Source organism: Tetrao urogallus (assembly GCF_951394365.1).
Source record: "Tetrao urogallus genome assembly, chromosome: 8".
Taxonomy (NCBI): domain Eukaryota; kingdom Metazoa; phylum Chordata; class Aves; order Galliformes; family Phasianidae; genus Tetrao; species Tetrao urogallus.
Window position 1 is genome coordinate 27,368,475 of NC_136821.1, and position 18,188 is coordinate 27,386,662.

The 18,188-nt window shown below is 37.7% G+C and overlaps 1 protein-coding gene across 1 annotated transcript in view; it reads left to right on the forward strand.

Annotated features, from left to right (window-relative positions):
• Positions 1-18,188, forward strand: part of HECW2 (HECT, C2 and WW domain containing E3 ubiquitin protein ligase 2) — a gene marked incomplete at both ends in the record, with an annotated part of 101,134 nt that overhangs the window by 72,888 nt on the left and 10,058 nt on the right. The window contains 7 exons of the mRNA XM_079539131.1: positions 2,222-2,318; positions 4,783-4,866; positions 5,724-5,833; positions 9,623-9,743; positions 11,922-12,035; positions 15,575-15,727; positions 17,673-17,771. Coding sequence (XP_079395257.1) covers positions 2,222-2,318; positions 4,783-4,866; positions 5,724-5,833; positions 9,623-9,743; positions 11,922-12,035; positions 15,575-15,727; positions 17,673-17,771 — 778 coding nt within the window. The remainder of the gene's footprint in view (positions 1-2,221; positions 2,319-4,782; positions 4,867-5,723; positions 5,834-9,622; positions 9,744-11,921; positions 12,036-15,574; positions 15,728-17,672; positions 17,772-18,188) is intronic.

The window sequence follows — 18,188 nt, forward strand, 5'->3', positions numbered from 1 at the left end:
AATCAGCTTGGAATTAGTCATTAGCTTAACTTCTGCTCTCAGTTACATACATACAAAGTTACTGATTCCTATGCCACCAAGAAGAGAATTTAGTTTATTGAATCTAACAGCTGTCACATTGTGCTAAATCAAGATAAATTAATCCAATTGACTATAACTGGATCTTTGTACTGTGCCGTGTTTACTTGAAAATCTCTGCTAATTTAAATCCTTCCCCTTGCTGTGTTCATGGTGTGCATACACTACAGGCTCAGCAGTAAGTGAATTAATGAATTAGAATAGAATCATAGAGTCACTGAAGTTGGAAAAGACCTTCAAGCTCATCTGGTCCAACTACCCACCTACCAGCAATATTTCCCCACTAACCATGTCTCTTAGTAGAACATCTAAATGTTTCTTGAGAGCTTCCAAGGATGAGGATTCAACCCCCTCCCTGGGCAACCCATTCGAGCACCTGACTGCTCTGTGAGAGAAGAAATTTTTTGTAATATGCAATCTGAACCTGCCCTGGTACAGTTTGAATGCATTTCCTCTAGTCCTATTGCTAGATATGCAGGAGAAGAGGCAGCCCCCTCCACCCCTCACCACAATCTCCTCCAGGTAGTTGCAGAGAGCTATAAAGTTTCTCCTGAGTCTCCTTCTCTTCTCAGACTAAGTAATCCCAGTTCCCTCAGCTGGGATTAGAATATGGGTGTTTCCATTGATTGTTTAATGTTTGAGAATGGATTGAACACCTCCAACGTGGAATGTGTCCTAGAATCTCTTTAGAAAAATGAATACATAGCTAAGAGAATACATTTTAAAAGTTCACAAAAAAAAAAAAGGCACTCCTTTCATTATACATGAATTGTTTTTCTCTAATTCTGACTAGCTTTAATCAGCTATTCTTGGAAGGTTCCTGAATGGCTGTAACCTACTTCTGTCTGTTGATAGTTAAGAAACGTAGCCAAATAGGAGTTGACTGTAAGTCAACTGTGGAAATGCTTATACCATCAGAAGTATGTTTAGCTTTGAGTATTGTTTGTTACATGTTGAAAATGGAAGAGTTTAGTATTTTATTTTCACCTGGTCTTAAAATTCTAAGAATAATATCAAGAATGTATGGATATCACTGAACTATAAGTTCTTTGATCTTTTAATCTCTAACCTTTTATTTCTGTGTTTTTGCTAAGTTATAAAGAAGAAAAGGAGTAACGTTAATCTTTAAGTAATTGGAATTGATGAATATATGTCTAGTCAAAGTCTTGAAAAGCCACTAGCAGATAATGTTACTGTAAGCACACAAAACCTGGATGAATTAAGGTTTGAGAAGGAGGCTGGATATACAGCCATCTGTTAGGATGCACTGCATTTTTGATACTTAGGCAGAGTCTTAGTATGAATAACAACAAAAGGCTATTACTTCTCAGAGGAAGAGTTTTAAAATATTCGCCTAGTTACCTTACATCCAGTCTGTAAGAGCTTTATAATGTCTGTGGTTATGGTCATCCTGTTTTCTTGCCTAGCTCTGTAGGTCTCAGGTGTTGTACAAGTGATGAGATGAATGACATTATATTTACATCTATAATTTAAGTTCTCAATCTGGTCTATTAGTGCAATCTGGCATCTCCAGAGGGCAGTTCATCACTCTTATACCAGTCACATCTTTCCAAGGGCCTGTAGAGATTACAGTGACACCAAATGAATTGGAAGGGGATGCTGAAGGTAGCTGAAGAAAGAACCTTGTCTACATGGCTGTTAAACACACTGTTATAAAATAAGATATTGGATTCTCCATTGCCCTGTCTCATATTTTAATTTATAATAGCAGACTAAGCAATGTCTCGTGCTTTGTGACACTTCACATTTCCTTTTTATGAGTGAGAATGGTTCAGTGCAGTGGAAACTTAAGAACCTTGATTTAATTCTAGCAATGAATACTCTAGTTTGATTTCAGCTAGGAGCGTGATTGATAAAAGGTAATAGAAATTGCTAAAAAAGTTAGCACTGTTAATTAACAGTGGAAAGGATTTGTCATAATCAGATCTCATTCATAATCAGGTGTGTTCCCTGTGAAGCACTAAAAGTAGCCTTACACAAATAAATATAAATGAATGCAGTACTGCTAAACTAATGACTGTGACAGTGAAATTTGTGGTCATTGCTCAAAACTAAGAAGGAATGTCATCCTGTCTTTTAGTATATAGTTGTTTCAGTACAATGTTTTTGTTGGTATTTTCAGCTTACAATGACAAGATTGTTGCATTTCTGCGGCAGCCCAACATCTTTGAAATTCTACAAGAGCGTCAACCAGATCTTACCAGGAATCATTCACTCAGGTATTAAAATTTGGGCAGTCTGCTATTCCCAGTCTAATACAAAATGCTAATCTGAATTAGTTTCTGTCATTAAAGTTGGCAGTGGCACATAACAAATTGTAGAATTTGTAGACAACGTATCCATAAAGCTGCAGCTAATACTTGTTTTTTGTATTTCTGTTTAACTCCATGAAATAACGTTCAGGGAAAGAGAAAAAATATGCTATTAGAAAATGAAGGGAAAATTAAATAAAAGGCTTCAGGCAAAGGTACCAATCATATGATTTATATCCTAACAGGGGATAAAAGGCATATACTTAAAAACTGTCATTCGGATCACAATTCTCAGTGGTAACTCCTGAGAAGTTATTGATTGCATTTATTTGGAGAGCTGCAAACATTAACCCAGAAAATGTTTTTCTGATTTCTGGTGTTACTAACTGAATACTAAGAAGTCTTTTGAAATTTACCATTCGTTTCTTCAAACTTTTCTATTTGGGCATCTATGTAAATTGGAGTAGGCTCTAGAACTGTCCAGACATCCCTGCCCTGTGCATGACGGGGCCATGCTCACAGACGGGCAGTGTGTTTTAGCTTTGGCTCGGCACTGCGCTGGTGGAACTGTGGGTTAACATACTGATCATGGTTCTTGATGGATTGAGACCACAGGTTTGATCAAGTGGTTGCTTGACTTTCACTGCCTGTCTTCACAGGGAAACACTGAATTACTACAGCCACCACTGCAGGCATGTACACCTTGGATGTGCCCCTTTTGACCCTCGAATATGCTGCATACATAGTGGAAGTTGTCAGGAAAATTTATGTTAGGTTAATTTTTTAAGAATGTCTTTTGTCAAACTGTTCTTAGAGACAGATGGCAAGAAATTTGGCTTGACCTTTTGGATGAAACTTGTGCATGAAATTATGTGCTCCAGAAACACATATTACAGCTTAAACTGCGTGCTGCTGCCAGCACTCTTGTCTTTAGTCTTTTGTCCTTGTCACTTTCAGTGGGGTAGATGGACCTCTGAGCTGAGCCAGTATCGCTGTTCTTATATAGAGCTTTTTTCTGTTTGTTTGTTTTTCTCCTTTAGAATTTTTATTATGTGTGTTTGCAGTTGGTTTTCTTTTCCTTGTTATCAGTGAGTCCAGATTGTATGATCACAGAATCACAGAACGACCAGGGTTGGAAGGGACCTCAGTGATCATGAATCTCCAACCCCCCTGCCACATGCAGGGCCACCAACTTCCCCATTTAATACTAGACCGAGCTGACCAGGGCGCCATCCGCTCTAGCCTTGAACACTTCTAGGGACGCGGCATCCTGTGGTGGGCAGCCTGTTCCAGCACCTCACCACTCTCTTTGTAAAGAACTTTCCCCAGATATCCAACCTAAATCTCCCCTCCCTCAACTTAAAACTATTTTCCCTTGTCCTGCAGTTATCTACCCTTTCAAAGAGTTGATTCTCCTCCTGTTTGTAGGCTCCCTTTAGGTACTGAAAGGCTGCAATTAGATTACCCTGCAGCCTACTCTTCTCCAGGCTGAACAAGCCTAGCTCCCTCAGCCTGTCTTTGTGGGGGAGGTGCTCCAGTCTCCTGATCATCTTCGTGGTTCTCCTTTGGACCCTCTCCAACAGCTCTCTGTCTTTCTTGTACTGGGGGCTCCAGATCTGGACACAGTACTCCAGATGGGGCTTCACAAGAGCAGAGTGGAGGGGAACAATCACCTCCCTGTCCCTGCTGGCCAACCCTCTTCTGACGGAACCCAGAGAGAAGTTCTGTCTTTTACTGATAGGAAACGAATAGGATGTCCTTTCATTTTAGAATACAGGAAAAAACTCTACAGGCTGTGGAGAGAATAATAAATTAATAATATAATATAATCCAAATCATTATATTCAATGTAGATACTAAAAATCCATAGTGAGATTGCAACAATCCAGAGTGTGTTATGCACAGTGTTTAGGATGCATAGATTCCACAGTAGTGTCCAGATTGGGTCTGGGAGAAGAGTTGAGTACTTTGGTGAAGTAGAGATGGAGAAACAATGCAGGGGTTTTCTGAATGATGTGCGAAATGCAATGTCTTTTGAAAATCCCACTTTGGAAATCATAAAAGCATTGTAACATATGGCTTACATTTGTATATTTGTACACTGCTTCAAACAGTTCACTTTCTGAATAGTAATATCCTCTCACAGGGCTTAACCTACTGCTTTGAATTCAGGGCCACTGCTAGTTTTTTTGGTTGCATGTCTGCAGTACCTCAAGCCTTGAATCAGTGAGGGAAGCAAGAATGGCTCTTCAGAACAAATGAGTTTTTTAGTTGTAATATTTTACTACTCACATGCATATGCTGTGGCATGGGAAAAAATGGTTTCTGAAGTGCAGAAGCATAGCCTAGAGGTCTTTATGATATACCCTGTACTTCTCTTTTTTACTGGGGTGTACATCAGATATTTTGTAACTCTTTTTGGCTTACACAGGGAGAAGATCCAGTTCATCCGGACAGAGGGAACGCCTGGCTTGGTGCGTTTATCCAGTGATGCAGACCTTGTCATGTTACTCAGGTAGGTGCTGCTGCTTTCTGTGCATGTATGGAATATGCTGTGGCAGCTGCTGAAGAGCCTTCTGGACAGTAGTGTGTACCAATTTAGTGAAATAAAGAAAATACAGGATTTTCATTTCAAACTTTCCTTTGTAGGAAATCAATTATTTGTGTTATTGAAATCAATCATCAGTATAATTAATCTTTAAGAGAAAAGTCAAAGAGTTAGTGCAATCCCACAAAAACTTCATATTCTTTGTATTTTATTTCTCTTCTCCAGGTTTTTGTTTTGTTCTGGTTTTGTTTTTCTAAAAATACCTAAGTGAAAAGTTGTGCTTTGATTTTCTTCCCATTTTAATAATGCCATTGCCTTAAGGGTGTATTAATGACAAAATTTTAATTGTGCATCCATTAGTTCCCTAAAATGCTGCATGTTAAGCCTTGGAACTGAACTGGGTTATTGCAAGTTTATGTTCCTGGTCTTTGTGCAGTATTATAGATTTTTTTTCTAGGAAATCATGACTAAGGTTTTTGACCCTTTTCTAATAACAGTGCAAATGGGGAAAAAAAAAAAAAAAAAAAAAAAAAAAAAAAAAAAGGGAACACAAATGGAGCAAGTGTATTTTAGTATTGAAAACAAACATCGTATTTCATATTGTCTAATATTTCACAGTATTTAGCAGTAATTATTGCTTTCCACTAAGTTTCAGTGGGAATGGCAGTAATGTTCTATGACTCTACAATCCTTAAGTATGCATAGTGGAAATAGGCAAGTCACTAACAAAGAAAACAGATTAAATAGATGCTTATTTTTAGAAAGATATCTTTTATTCATGCAAATAAATGTGTTGCTTTTTAAAATGTGCTTCTATTTACAAGCTTGTTTGAAGAGGAGATAATGTCATATGTGCCGCCACATGCCTTACTTCATCCCAGTTATTGCCAGTCCCCAAGAGGTTCACCAGTGTCCTCACCCCAGAACTCTCCAGGTAAGTTTCTCAGGCACAGAGTCTGTAAGAAATCATTTCTCATACTAAGTAAAGATCAGCTCTAGATCAGTAAAGTCAGTTTCACACTCCTGCTGCCTTCCCAGAAGTCAAAGAACAGAGACAAATTGTTTGACTGTAATTTTTAGTTTGCTTTCCAAATTCAATTTCATAGCAGCCTAAAATGGAGCATTTGGAAATTATATCCAAACATGTTTCCCTTTGCAGTTCCCAGCTTTTACTTAGATGAGCAGAAGCAGTGAACTTGTAATTGCTGTCATTGTCCACAGCAGTATTTTTATAATGATATTTGTAAGATATTGCCATAGAGCCAGTCCCACAATTAAGTTTATGTTATGCTGCATGTAATGACTTCGCACCTTTCTGAAAATCCAAGTTCTGTAGCTCCAGCAACAACAAAGATATAGTCCTGTTTTTGAACAAAACTAGCCAGTGTGATTGAATTTAACCATCAAACATGAACCTTTGCCTTGGGCTCACAAGGTGTTCTGCCAGTAAAAAAAAGATAGTTATATTCCAGCTTCAGAGTTTGTGATTATTGTTCTGACTTGTAAAAACACGTAAACTTGTTCTTCACTGATGTTAAACAACTAAATGACTGCTAATGCCAAGATCCCAATGCCTAGAAAAATAAAAACATGAGATCTAGTAAGTATACACTGAAATTCCACTGTTTGTTGGATAGTAAATAATAACATGTAAAGGCAGATTGTTGTCTCTTAACATGAGGTCAAAAGAGAGCGTCTTGCAGCTGTCTGGAAATGCACACATCAGAATGGAATGAAATTGATGTTTCACATATTAGCTAATTATGTTGCTAATAAAAACTAAACTATTTCAAATTCCATTTCACCTCTGAAGACCAAGTATAGTAATGTGAAATTCACAGATGTCAGTATGGCTTCTCAAGAATATAATAGTAGGTAAATTGAATAAAATCACTACAGTTTATCAGATGTGGCTTAGGATGGCTCCTAAAAATTAGAGAACAAAAATATAGAAAACATTTGGGATGCAACCAATCCTGGGTAGTTCCAGACAATAAGAATATTTCACCAGTGAAGGTGTTATGGTTTTCATGGGCATTTCCCTGTCCACAGTCATTAGGAGAAAAAGCTATACTTTTCAGGCAGCCAGACTAAAAGGACATAAAAATGTCCTGAGTGGTAGCTTGTCCTACTGGGCATGGGACCTCATAGGCAAAGGCCAATTTAGAGAAACTATCTTATGATCTTATGATATAACATGTACATTTGATGTTTTGGATGCATAGATGACTTAGCTAGAACTGTTTCCCTCCTTTGCAAAGAAAGTAAGATTGAAAATAAGCATGTTGCATCTTACTTTCAACTGCAAACCTAGCATTCTCTTAAGGAGTAAAAACACTTTTTGTTTTCAGAGTTATAATTTCTTTGTTATTAGTACATGCACCAAAGCATGCTGGGCCAGGTTTCAGCCCAATGAAGTGTGTTTAATCTTTAACGTGTGATATTCTCCTGTTTGTCTAAGAAGTAGCACGCAGTAAAAGGATGAACAGTGATGGCTTTAGTCTCATCCTCCTTAAGATTGTAATCTCTGTTCTGTTGCATAGAGAAAGATACAGTGACCATTGAATCTCCCTGTTTATCTGCAAGAGTGCATTGTTTGTCTTGGTGTACAAATGAAGTCCTATATCTTTTTTTGATCAGGAATTATAAATGACCCCTGATTTCTATGGAGGCTCTGTTTTCTCATCAGCTAAACTGGCTGTGCTGTACTGCAAGGGGTTGCATATTAAGGAGCCGTTGTTTAGATCAGTCGCTATCAGTTGTTCTTTCTCTTTTGGGGAAGATGAATAATCATGAAGCTGCTCTTTATATCTGTTTTAGAATATAAACACTTTGAAAATCAAATGTGATTATCACATCACTTGCATTTTTTAGCTCTTCCACTAACATCTTTTGTTCTCAAGGCGGAAGTAATCACTATAATTGCCCAGGAATTTCTTGGCATATGCATGTAATTTGTAATGAGAACTTGTCATTGCTGTCAGAATAATGTGCTGCTGATTTCTGAGCCATGAAGTAATGCATTACCAAATTTATGTTCTTTGGTATCTCTTAGCAAAAATTTCCTTCAGGGGTTAAGTCTGAAGTAAGCTTTTGTTATTTTTTGGTGACTACATTTTTGTGCCTACTTTGACCCAAAGTGGAATAAACAAATTAGGGAAAAAAAGCCAATAATTAAAAGGCTGTTTATAGTTTCAAATTTCTGTAAGTATTCCAGATAGTTAGCTGACAGAGTATATGGTTAGAAACCCTTTGCACTCTCAGTAACGTAGGATAACCTCTATAGTTTAATCAGTGACCACGATTTGCTTTTCCAGAGGAGTCCTTCATATTGCCATTGGTGCTCTGAAGACTGACACTTGCCATGCCTCCCATGTGTTACTCTGAGCCTACGACAAGTGGCAAGTGTCTTTCTGGTCAGGCAGGTCTTTTGAACACCAGTGAATGGCAGTGTTAATACAGATCTTGCCTGCGCTGTCTGGTCTCTGCAGTGAGACTGACTGTGTGGCTTCCTCCAGCAGCCACTTCCGCAGGATATTCTGCTTGTTTTTCATCTCAGACCCATATATGCTGTGGCTCTGCAAGCAAAGGCTGAAAGGATGCACATTCTCTCTGTCTTATAACCGCAAATGTTACGTTATCATGTTTTCACTCACAGCGTTTTTGTATTTGCTTAGTTTCATTACAGACAGCCAAAAGAAAACTCATGTGTGAACTGATATCATTTAAAGCACACTCTTCTAAGCTCTTTGTCTGTATTTCTTGTGTCTTGTGGACCTGTTAGTTGATCTCCAATGTATATAAGCAGTTAGCAACCTATACATACTGTAAGGTAGGAGAAATTTTTTTAACATGCTCTAGGGTTCTTGGGGGGAATGGCTACACACCCACACAGGAAAGTAATTAATGTAATAAAGAGTAGAGTTTAGAAGATGAAAGTAGCAGGAGTAGGGTTAACTAAGTGCCTCTTTGGCACACTTTCTTGCAATTAAATCAATTGAAGTAATTTATCCAGAGAGCAGTGGAAGTTCTAAAGGTTGTAATATTCAGAATAGATCAAGCAGAACAGTTGATTTGTGTATACTGGACTTATAAATGCAGGAGGTATGCAATATTTTTGGCAAACAGCTCTCTCCCTCAAAAATGAGTTCTCAAAAGTAAACTCACTTGGATGAGCATCGCGTATGATTCTACAGTTCCAAATAAAATGCTCCATGAACTTAAAATTGGTACTGTTTCCATTCTCCCTTGTACTTTCCCAAGGGAAAACTTCCACTAGGGAATTTCCATAAGTTCTTTGGCTTGGTATATTCAACAGCAGCACAGTGGGTGATAATTTTTATACTTCATTTCAGGGGTCTTAGATTTGCTGAGAATAATAAAAACAGAACAGAGTACAACATGTATCTCATGAGCGTGAGCTGTTTTGAGGCTGAGGCATTGAGTGTCTTTGACAAACAAAATCCTTTCCAGTTGATCATGCTATTTTTTTAAATCAGCATTCACCTGGATTTGCTCTTCAAGATGTGCTTTAGAAGGATATTATTGGAAATGAGCAATCAGAAAGTCAGAGCAGATTTGAAGATACACAGCTTTTACTTATTTCTAAGGGTGACTAAACCAAACACATGCCTTTTGCTGTTCAGGAGTCTTTTCAGTAGATAATAGGACATTAATCAGTTCATGCCACTACAGCTCATTCTTTGCTTATTGCTTCCTGCAGGTACTCAGCGTGCCAATGCCCGAGCTCCAGCTCCTTACAAAAGAGATTTTGAAGCCAAGCTGAGGAACTTCTACAGAAAGTTGGAGACTAAAGGATACGGACAAGGCCCAGGGAAATTGAAGTATGTTAAAGAATCTCATGAAACTGGATTTGTAGCTCAGGAAGCTTGCCTTGCCTATCTTTGCACGTCTGCAAGTGTCCTCCTATTACAAGGAATGCAGACGTTATGGTTACCCTTGCACTTCTGGAAATATAAAGCCTGTCATAAGTGATTTAATGACAGCATGTGATTCATAGCAGAGGATACAGCAAATTCTGGGCACTTCTTTGCTGTATCAATTCCAACTCCAGTTTTATATGAACAATATTATTAATGCAGTGACAAAAAGTGCTTTGGAAAAAGACATGCAGAAGAGGAGGCTTCTGAACTCTTCCATCATAGCAGTTGCTGTGATATAAATAATTATGTTTTCTTCTGTGTTTTTTTTTTTTCTGTTGGAAAAATCAGGTGTGCTTATCTTTTGTACATAGTTGCCACTATTGTTCATGTGGTGCTCTTTGGTAAAAAGGTGTTCTCTTCTGAGTCCTTTACAAGTCTTTAAAGACTCTTTAAAGAGGACCGGTAAATTATTATTCATTTCCAAGGATCACCTTAGAAAACTGCTGATATTTTTAAGTTCAGCACTCTGAATGTTGGAGTGCTTAGATGAAATCTTTCCTCTTTTGTTTATTTGGTAATCATGTGATGACATACTGACACATTAAGGATCATCATCATCAGAGACACTTTCATAATTTTGTAAATCATCAAGTCTTGTTCCAGGTAAAAAAACTCACATAGTTTAGGCAAATCAAAATCAACTGTAATGAGAAAGTGCACTTCCTCCCAAACAAGTTCTAATTGTCTCCCTCTACTACGAGAAGCTAGAACTTCTAAAAATCCTTTGTTCTGTTAGAGTTAGGAGTGCATTTCCCCCAAACACTCATTTCTTACATTTTGCAGAAATTTATGCAGAGCTCAGACTTTATGTTAAAAAAATTCCACAATTAAAATGGGGTTTAAGTGGTGATGTTTAGACAGTCCTAAAAAGCTGATGTCAAACATAGTTTTCCTATAATGTAATTAAGTCATAAATGCTTAAAGATTAATCAGTGAAGATTTTGTTATAAATATGTAGGCAAATAGTTGGTATAAGAGAATGGTGTTTGCTACCTGTGAGATCTATTACATTTCTTGCACTTTTTTTTTTTCCCTGACTCGTTTGCCATCACACTGAGTTTTTTTAAAACAGGAAAGCAGCTTGGCTTTGAACAGTTTTCCCTGGGTTCCCAAGCACATGCTGACGTGCTCTTTTTCTTTCAAACTACAGCTCCAGCAGTTTTCCTACTGCCTGGGTTTTCTTGTTGCACTTGCTGTTTCCTGGCTTCCTCCTCTGCAGGCTAGCGCACTGCAACCACTGACTGCTGCATGAGCAGTAAGACCAGCAAGGGCTTTGCAAGATGGCATGTGGAGGGGCAGGTTGCCTCTGTGTGGGGCGCATATCCAAGCTTGGGTCTGACTGACTGATCAAACACATGCATAAGACAGTATTTGAATGTAAGACAAGCCAAGTTTCAGGAAACTAATTAAACACAGTTCTTTGGCAAAGGATGAAATGTTTAAGTAAGTAGGATTCTTTCACCTCGTATTTCAGATCTTTGTGATGTCTCCTTGATTTCACAATTTTTCTATTAAAAGATACAGAGTGTTTTTATATGTGATGTCTCAATTTGTTTCTTTTATGTTTTATTTTATTTTATATTGGATGTCTCAATTACTGTTCCTTCTAGTCTTGTCGTCACATCACACCTACACTGGGGATAATGTAGAGGTGTTCAATTCTGAAGTTATCATTTGGTGACTTTCACAAAGCTTTATCTTTTGCCTTGATAAGACTGATTTCTACATAAAGAGTTAGATTCTTGCTTACAGTAAGACTAATTTAGAGGCCTAGCCTTGCAGAAGAATTTTAGACATACTGGAAATGCTCATTTCAGGATTTTTTCCATTGTGTTCTTAATGTAAGAAAAAAATAGGGTGGAAAAATCAAAACAACAGTTATTTGTACAAGACATATTACTGAAATATTCAGTAGATGCTTCCAGGTTCTAACAGATAGAAGCTGCCCGGTGTGGATCAAATTCTCCAGCAAAATGGGTGTCAGGGCTGTAGTCATCCTGTACCTTGTAGTGTAAGTAGATATTTCCAAGTATGGTTCATATTCATGAATTACTGTTTCAATACTGTTTTGCTTTTCAGATTAATAATCAGGAGAGATCACTTGCTTGAAGATGCCTTCAACCAGATTATGGGTTACTCAAGAAAAGACTTGCAGAGAAATAAACTCTATGTCACATTTGTTGGGGAAGAAGGGTAAGTAGAACAGGGAAGTAAATGTAATCTCAAAACTGTCTTGCAGCTGTGCTGTTTCGCTGAAGTTTTTGTGGTCTAGAGTGAAAAGAGGAAGGACTGTGGTCAGGAAATGCCACATTTACAAGCCTAGAACATACAGCTGTTCAGGATGACTGTTTTAGGCTTTGTGAAATGTAATGCATCCTGTCTTTGCAGAAGTAATACATGTGTTTATGTGAATTTTCACAATAGTTAGTGTGTGTTGTAGAGTGTTGCTGGGAAAGCAATGAGAAAAACAAACTGCTTCTTTCTGTTATTCATATTTCTTTTCTGTCAGTGCTGTTATTGTATCTCTAGTGCCTGTTAAAAGACAGCTGCCATTTGCTGGAGAGGGAATGCTTCCAGAACAGGCTAGATGCTTAATCCCTAACTGCTTTCTAAGGCAGAGGGATCTGAAAGCCCTCAGTGCTGCAGGAGGCTCTCATAGTCTCTCTAGGCCAGGGCCTGCTTCACAAATCAAAGCAATTAGGCTGTTACCAATTGTCAAATCAACACAGATTTTCCTGACATTACAGAGTCACTTCAGAGAATGCTCAGTCTATGTCTGATGAAAATCTGGTGTCTTATAGATTGTGAGGTGCACATTACTGGGCAAGATGTGATCAGGTTTTGTTTGCAAGTGTAAGTGGAACAACGTAGTAATTACATGAGTTTTTCTGAAGAAATTGAAAATTTTGTTCTCTGATATGTAGGAAACTGCAGCACACATCTCTTGGACTGCTGTAGTATGCATGATTGCCATGCAATGTGCAAGTCTATTTTTAAAATAGATAAGTTGTTATAGAGACATCTCATACAAGATTAGATTACTTTGAAAACTGTTTAAAGTTTACTCTGAGCTACTTACTGCTAATAAAGACCTGGTGAAGTCTTAAAATGTTGACAGCTGAGAGCCAAGTGTGGACTTGTTCATATAAATAATATCACTGTGCTGTCTGAGGAAAAACTCAGAACTGGAATGACGAGGCTGATGCAGGATGAGATTACAGTGTATTGACAGAGCAGGGTGGGGATGCAGCAACGAGATCTGTCTTACAAAGCCCTACTGGCCTTCACTTTTGCAGCTGCAGCCTCAACTCAGATTTAAAAATGAAAGGGAAAATTTGAAAATCATACATGAGATAGAGATTGATCCAGATAGACTGTCTCCCTTCATCAGACATCAGGCTTTTGCATTGAATCACTTAGTACAGCAAGTTGAAGAGTGACCTAGAAGTGATGGTGACACAGTTTCCACTGTATCTAGCTGTAAACAAGACTCTGTTCTTAATGGAAAAGAATGAGTTAATGGAGTAAATTAAAATGAGGTCAATTCTCTATTTACAAATCTGTGTTGTGAATGAAGAAAGGATATGTGCAAACAGTATTGTTTCATCAGAGATGGTGCAAGGATATGTATCACATTGGACTATTCATTTGGCTAGGTGTAGAAAGACAGGTCAGGGTGGAGGAGAGAAGGAAAAATACTGGAGGTGGATCTTTTCCTATTTGTTTCTCCTTTTTTTGAAGAAAATTCATTGGAAGTTTGCTGTTGCGTTGCTTCTCCTCTTGGTAGAGAGGTGTAAGACTAAAAGCAGTGGGAAATACAATTCTCAGATTAAAACAATCTGAGAAACTTTTGTTGATGTATATGTTAGTGGGTACCACAGGCACAGTTAACTGCCATTCATACAATTTTTTGTAAATCTCATAATGTTGAGTATTTTCCTTGAACCTTCAGTTTCTGCAGTCATGTAACTGCGATGCCAGTTTAATGTTTTTTGTATTCATACTTTGGGAAAGTGAAGAAAATTTTAATGCAAAGAATGTGATTTCTTAAAGTTATTTTTCCTAAGTTCTGTGAACTATTAGCAGAAGCTGGTTTGTGTTTATAGTGATAAATCTGAAATATTAATGGCGCTTCCCAGGAGACATGAGTCACGTTGCCAACAACATATTTCTCTGCTCCTGAATACCCAAATACCCTACAGTTGCAGCTGCTGTGCGGTTGCATACCTCTTGTATGAAGTTTTCTCACCCTTGTGCCAAGCCTTTAATTGTGGGATAAATCTGACTGACAGTGCAGGACTCTCTTGATTGATTTATTTAGCATGACTCACAGTAACACCATGTACAAAGGGAGCTGTATGCAATGGTTGATAGTCAGGCACACAGTTTTTGTTCCATCTTCAGTTTTCACAGTGAGTCTCATTATCCCAGAAGTTTGTAAGAGTCTTCCAGACAACCTTTCTTGATCTGCTGTTTGTGCCAAGGTTAAGATCCGACACTGTCCATGATATCAAACTGTTATTTTTTCCTGCAAATTGAGGATGGAATCTGCCCTCCTTGCCAGGGTAAGAATCTGCTTCAGTACTTTGCTTCTGAAGCTTAGCAGAAGCTAAGTGCTTCCAAATGACTGAAGGGAAAATATTTTTCCTTCAACACAAGAAAGAGGCTTTGTCCTTAACTTGATAATGGTACCTAGCTCTTATTCTCCTGACAACGTCGTCCTCAGAAAGAACTCTCATCTTCTGTTAAAGTTCATGAGCCAAAACATTAGTAGCAAGGTCCTTTGTGAAACCTGACTTTCTCTATGATGCTTTTGTTTGTGTGTTGTCTTAGTACTAAAGCAAGACCTTCATGAAAGTCAAGTATGAAATTTTCAAGCTATCGAAAATCTATTTATTAGGACTATAGTAATCTTTCTCCCCACAGGGAAACCTCTGGTTTTCTTCCTCCAATAAAGCATTGACTTCATACTTAACTCATTTTACTGGTGACCTGCAACATAATGTCAAAACTCAGTCTTGGTGCTTTGTCAGCAGTGAGTTTGTTTATGATACAAGAAGAGGTTTAGATTCTTTGTTCATTAGTGCTGGAATCTTGGAATAGCAAAAAAACCCAAAACAAAACAAAACAAAAAAAACCCAAAAACAACAAAAACAAAGGAAATAGGTTCTCCAAAAGACATTTAAGTGCACTCAACTTTGGAAGACAGACAAGAAAAAATTTAGACCGAGAAAGAGAAATCACTTAATATCAATTGCTAGGAAAAACAGAAATATTTTCCTTCAACTGTCCTACTGTTGTAAGTCTGCATGGGCAAAATATGGCCATTTTCTATTTTCATTCTTAATTTTTCAGATGTAGAGGGGTTCAATGTTGCCTCTTTTCATGTTTCTTCTCCCTCCCCTCAGACACTTCTTGCCTTCACCTCTATTTATTTGATTATATTCTCATGGCAAAAACAACAACAACAAAAAAAAAATCAAAAAGCATTACAGCTAGAGCCAAAAATTTTGATGTAGAGCATTTCCTTCCAGTCCTCCAAGTCACTGCTTTTCAGAGGATCCTCACAAGAACTTCACATCCCTTGGCATTAAGCAATCTGTTGGATAAGGGTTCTGGTTAAAATCTTTGGAAATTTTAATGGAAAATGTACTGTAAGGAATGTAAATTCAAAGGAGTTTTCCTTTGCACACAATAAACACTGTATAGTAATGTCAAGTTTCTTTTTAAAGGTTGGACTACAGTGGACCTTCAAGGGAATTTTTTTTCCTGGTGTCTAGAGAGCTCTTCAATCCATATTATGGTTTATTTGAATATTCAGCCAACGATACCTATACAGTACAAATAAGTCCCATGTCTGCTTTTGTAGACAATCACCATGAGTGGTAAGAACTATTTTTTTTTCTTTGCTTTTCAGATATCTTTGTCTTTTCTGCTGTTCCCATTTGCAGAGAATGCTTATATTTGCTCAGATGTATATAGAACGTAGTTTGATCTTTTTAACCAGCAGCAAAGTAATTGCATTTCTATAGAATTTCCTCATTTTGTTTTCTCTCTTGGTGGTTTTAAATGATCCTATTTCTCACAAGGTCAGCAAAAGTGTGGTTTGGAACATGTATTGTGGGATTATCTCACAGCACAACATTCTGTGTTTTTTGTACTTCAGCAGACAGTCACTTCATGAAATCAAAATTAACTCCTTGTGCATTAAAAAATGCATGAGATTTTGGCTTGTTGTCAACTAAGAATATTAAGAGAGATTTCAAGCAGGTGTCGGTCTGTATTTGTTTATCTGCTGGAGGTATCTTAATTAAAGGGGAAGACTGATGGTTACATAGCTCTTAAGCAAAGACTGTACTATGTACACCCATACTTCTAAAATAGTTGGCAAGGATTTTTCAATCTCTTTTTCACACTCATAAGACAGTTCAAATCATGACATCTCTGAAAGTTTATGAACATTTTCTGTGAATATCAACAGACAGTTCTGTCATGTAAGCAGAATACAGTAATAATGGAGTGGCAACTGCTCATCTGTGTAGGGCGGAGAGGTGTACTGGGCACTTATTTGCTGGAAACCATCTGTGAAGAGTGAATATCTGAGAGGAATCTCATTAATAGTTTTTAAAATAAATAGAAAGCTAAACATTGACTGTGTCCAGTAAGTTGAAACAGCCTTCCTGTTGAACTCCAATATGGCAGCATGTGAGAAAAGCAGAACAGTTGGGTGTTACGAAGCTTCTGCCAGCACTCTGGATTCATCCCTGGCTTCTGCAGTGAGGGACCAGAGACCTTGTCTGGGATGATGGAAGTGTCACCCCGCTCTTTCCCTCTTGGGCACACTGGTGCCACTGACAGCGCTGCTCTTGTACAGCCTCAGGGGATTTGGAGTGCATCTGTGACAAGCAGTTATATGCAGAAGGAGAGAGCTCTGTGTCACATCTTGCAGAGCTTCTGTACAGGCAGGCATAATAAAACCCTAATCTTTCAAAGTAAAATATGGCTCAGCAAGCATAAATTTTAAGAAAAAATGAACTTCTCAACTTAAATCTAGTTCCAAACATCTGTAGGATTTTTCATAATAGATCATAATTCTCACAAGGAGATTTGCCAAGACGCTCCTGTTCTGATGTTATGACCTCAAATCTATCAAACTCGCCCCAGCCATCCTTATATACCCACCAAATTGAAGACAACAAGAAGAAACAGAGAGGGAAAATGAATGTGATCACATTGACATGAGGCTCTGAGATTAAAAAAATAATAATAATAAAAATAAATGAAATAAAATAAAAAGCTTCTAGCCACTGTTTGTGAAAACACATACAGAGGTCTATAGTCACCAGTCAGAAGAGGGAGCAAAATGCCGCTGTATGCAGAAACATAGTGATGAGTGTCAGTCTGGGGAAGTGCAGGAACCTTCAGCCACTCGATGGCACAAGAACAAGTTAATCATAGACAAGCTATGTAAAGAAAATGAACATTTTGTAAGATACATATAAATATGCTATGCTTATAAATAGCATGGTCTGGTAGAGGGTAAGTAAGGATTGAGTGAAGTATGGATTTGACATTTCTGAGAAGCTACAACTTAGATATCTGAGGGATTTTCCGCACTCTGCAAGCTTGCTTTTTTTTTTTTTTTTTTTTTTTTTTTCTGTGCTCTTTTGGGAACATAAAAGAAACAGAAAAAAAAGAAAAAAACACCGCAATTTAGGCATAGCTATCTGACTTGAAAATGCTGTTTGGATGTATAAACAAGTTTTGATGACAGAGCAGTATACAAACCACAAAGTCTCAGTACAGTGACCGTAACTCTTTGTTTTCTAGGTTCAGGTTTAGTGGTCGAATCCTTGGTCTTGCTCTGATACACCAATATTTGCTAGATGCCTTCTTTACACGACCCTTTTATAAAGCCCTCCTCCGAATGTGAGTAGAATTGTTCTGTCTCCTTTTTGGTTTGCTTCCTTGCCCGTGGACAGTAGCATTTTGTGCATGGATTTCTTATCCTCAAAATGACAGGCCTTTACGTATTATTCAGTCATTTCATTTTAATCCAGCATTTTTTTAAAAGGTTACTTGTTGCTGATTATGGTGTTAGCCTGCTACCTAATAACTTGGAATGCTCTTCATGCTAATTTCATGCTGATCTGTATGATTTGTTTAAACTGTACTATCAGCTTTCTTAACAAAATCCTACATTTGAGCTAGTAGAATGAAATGCTGTGGTTTTGTTCTAGATATTAATAGAGATGTTATTCATTTGTCTAGTAATGACTCATAAGATAGGATATGAATCACTTCTTAACTTTGCAAGACTTGAATTCTCTGATTGCAGGCAGTCTC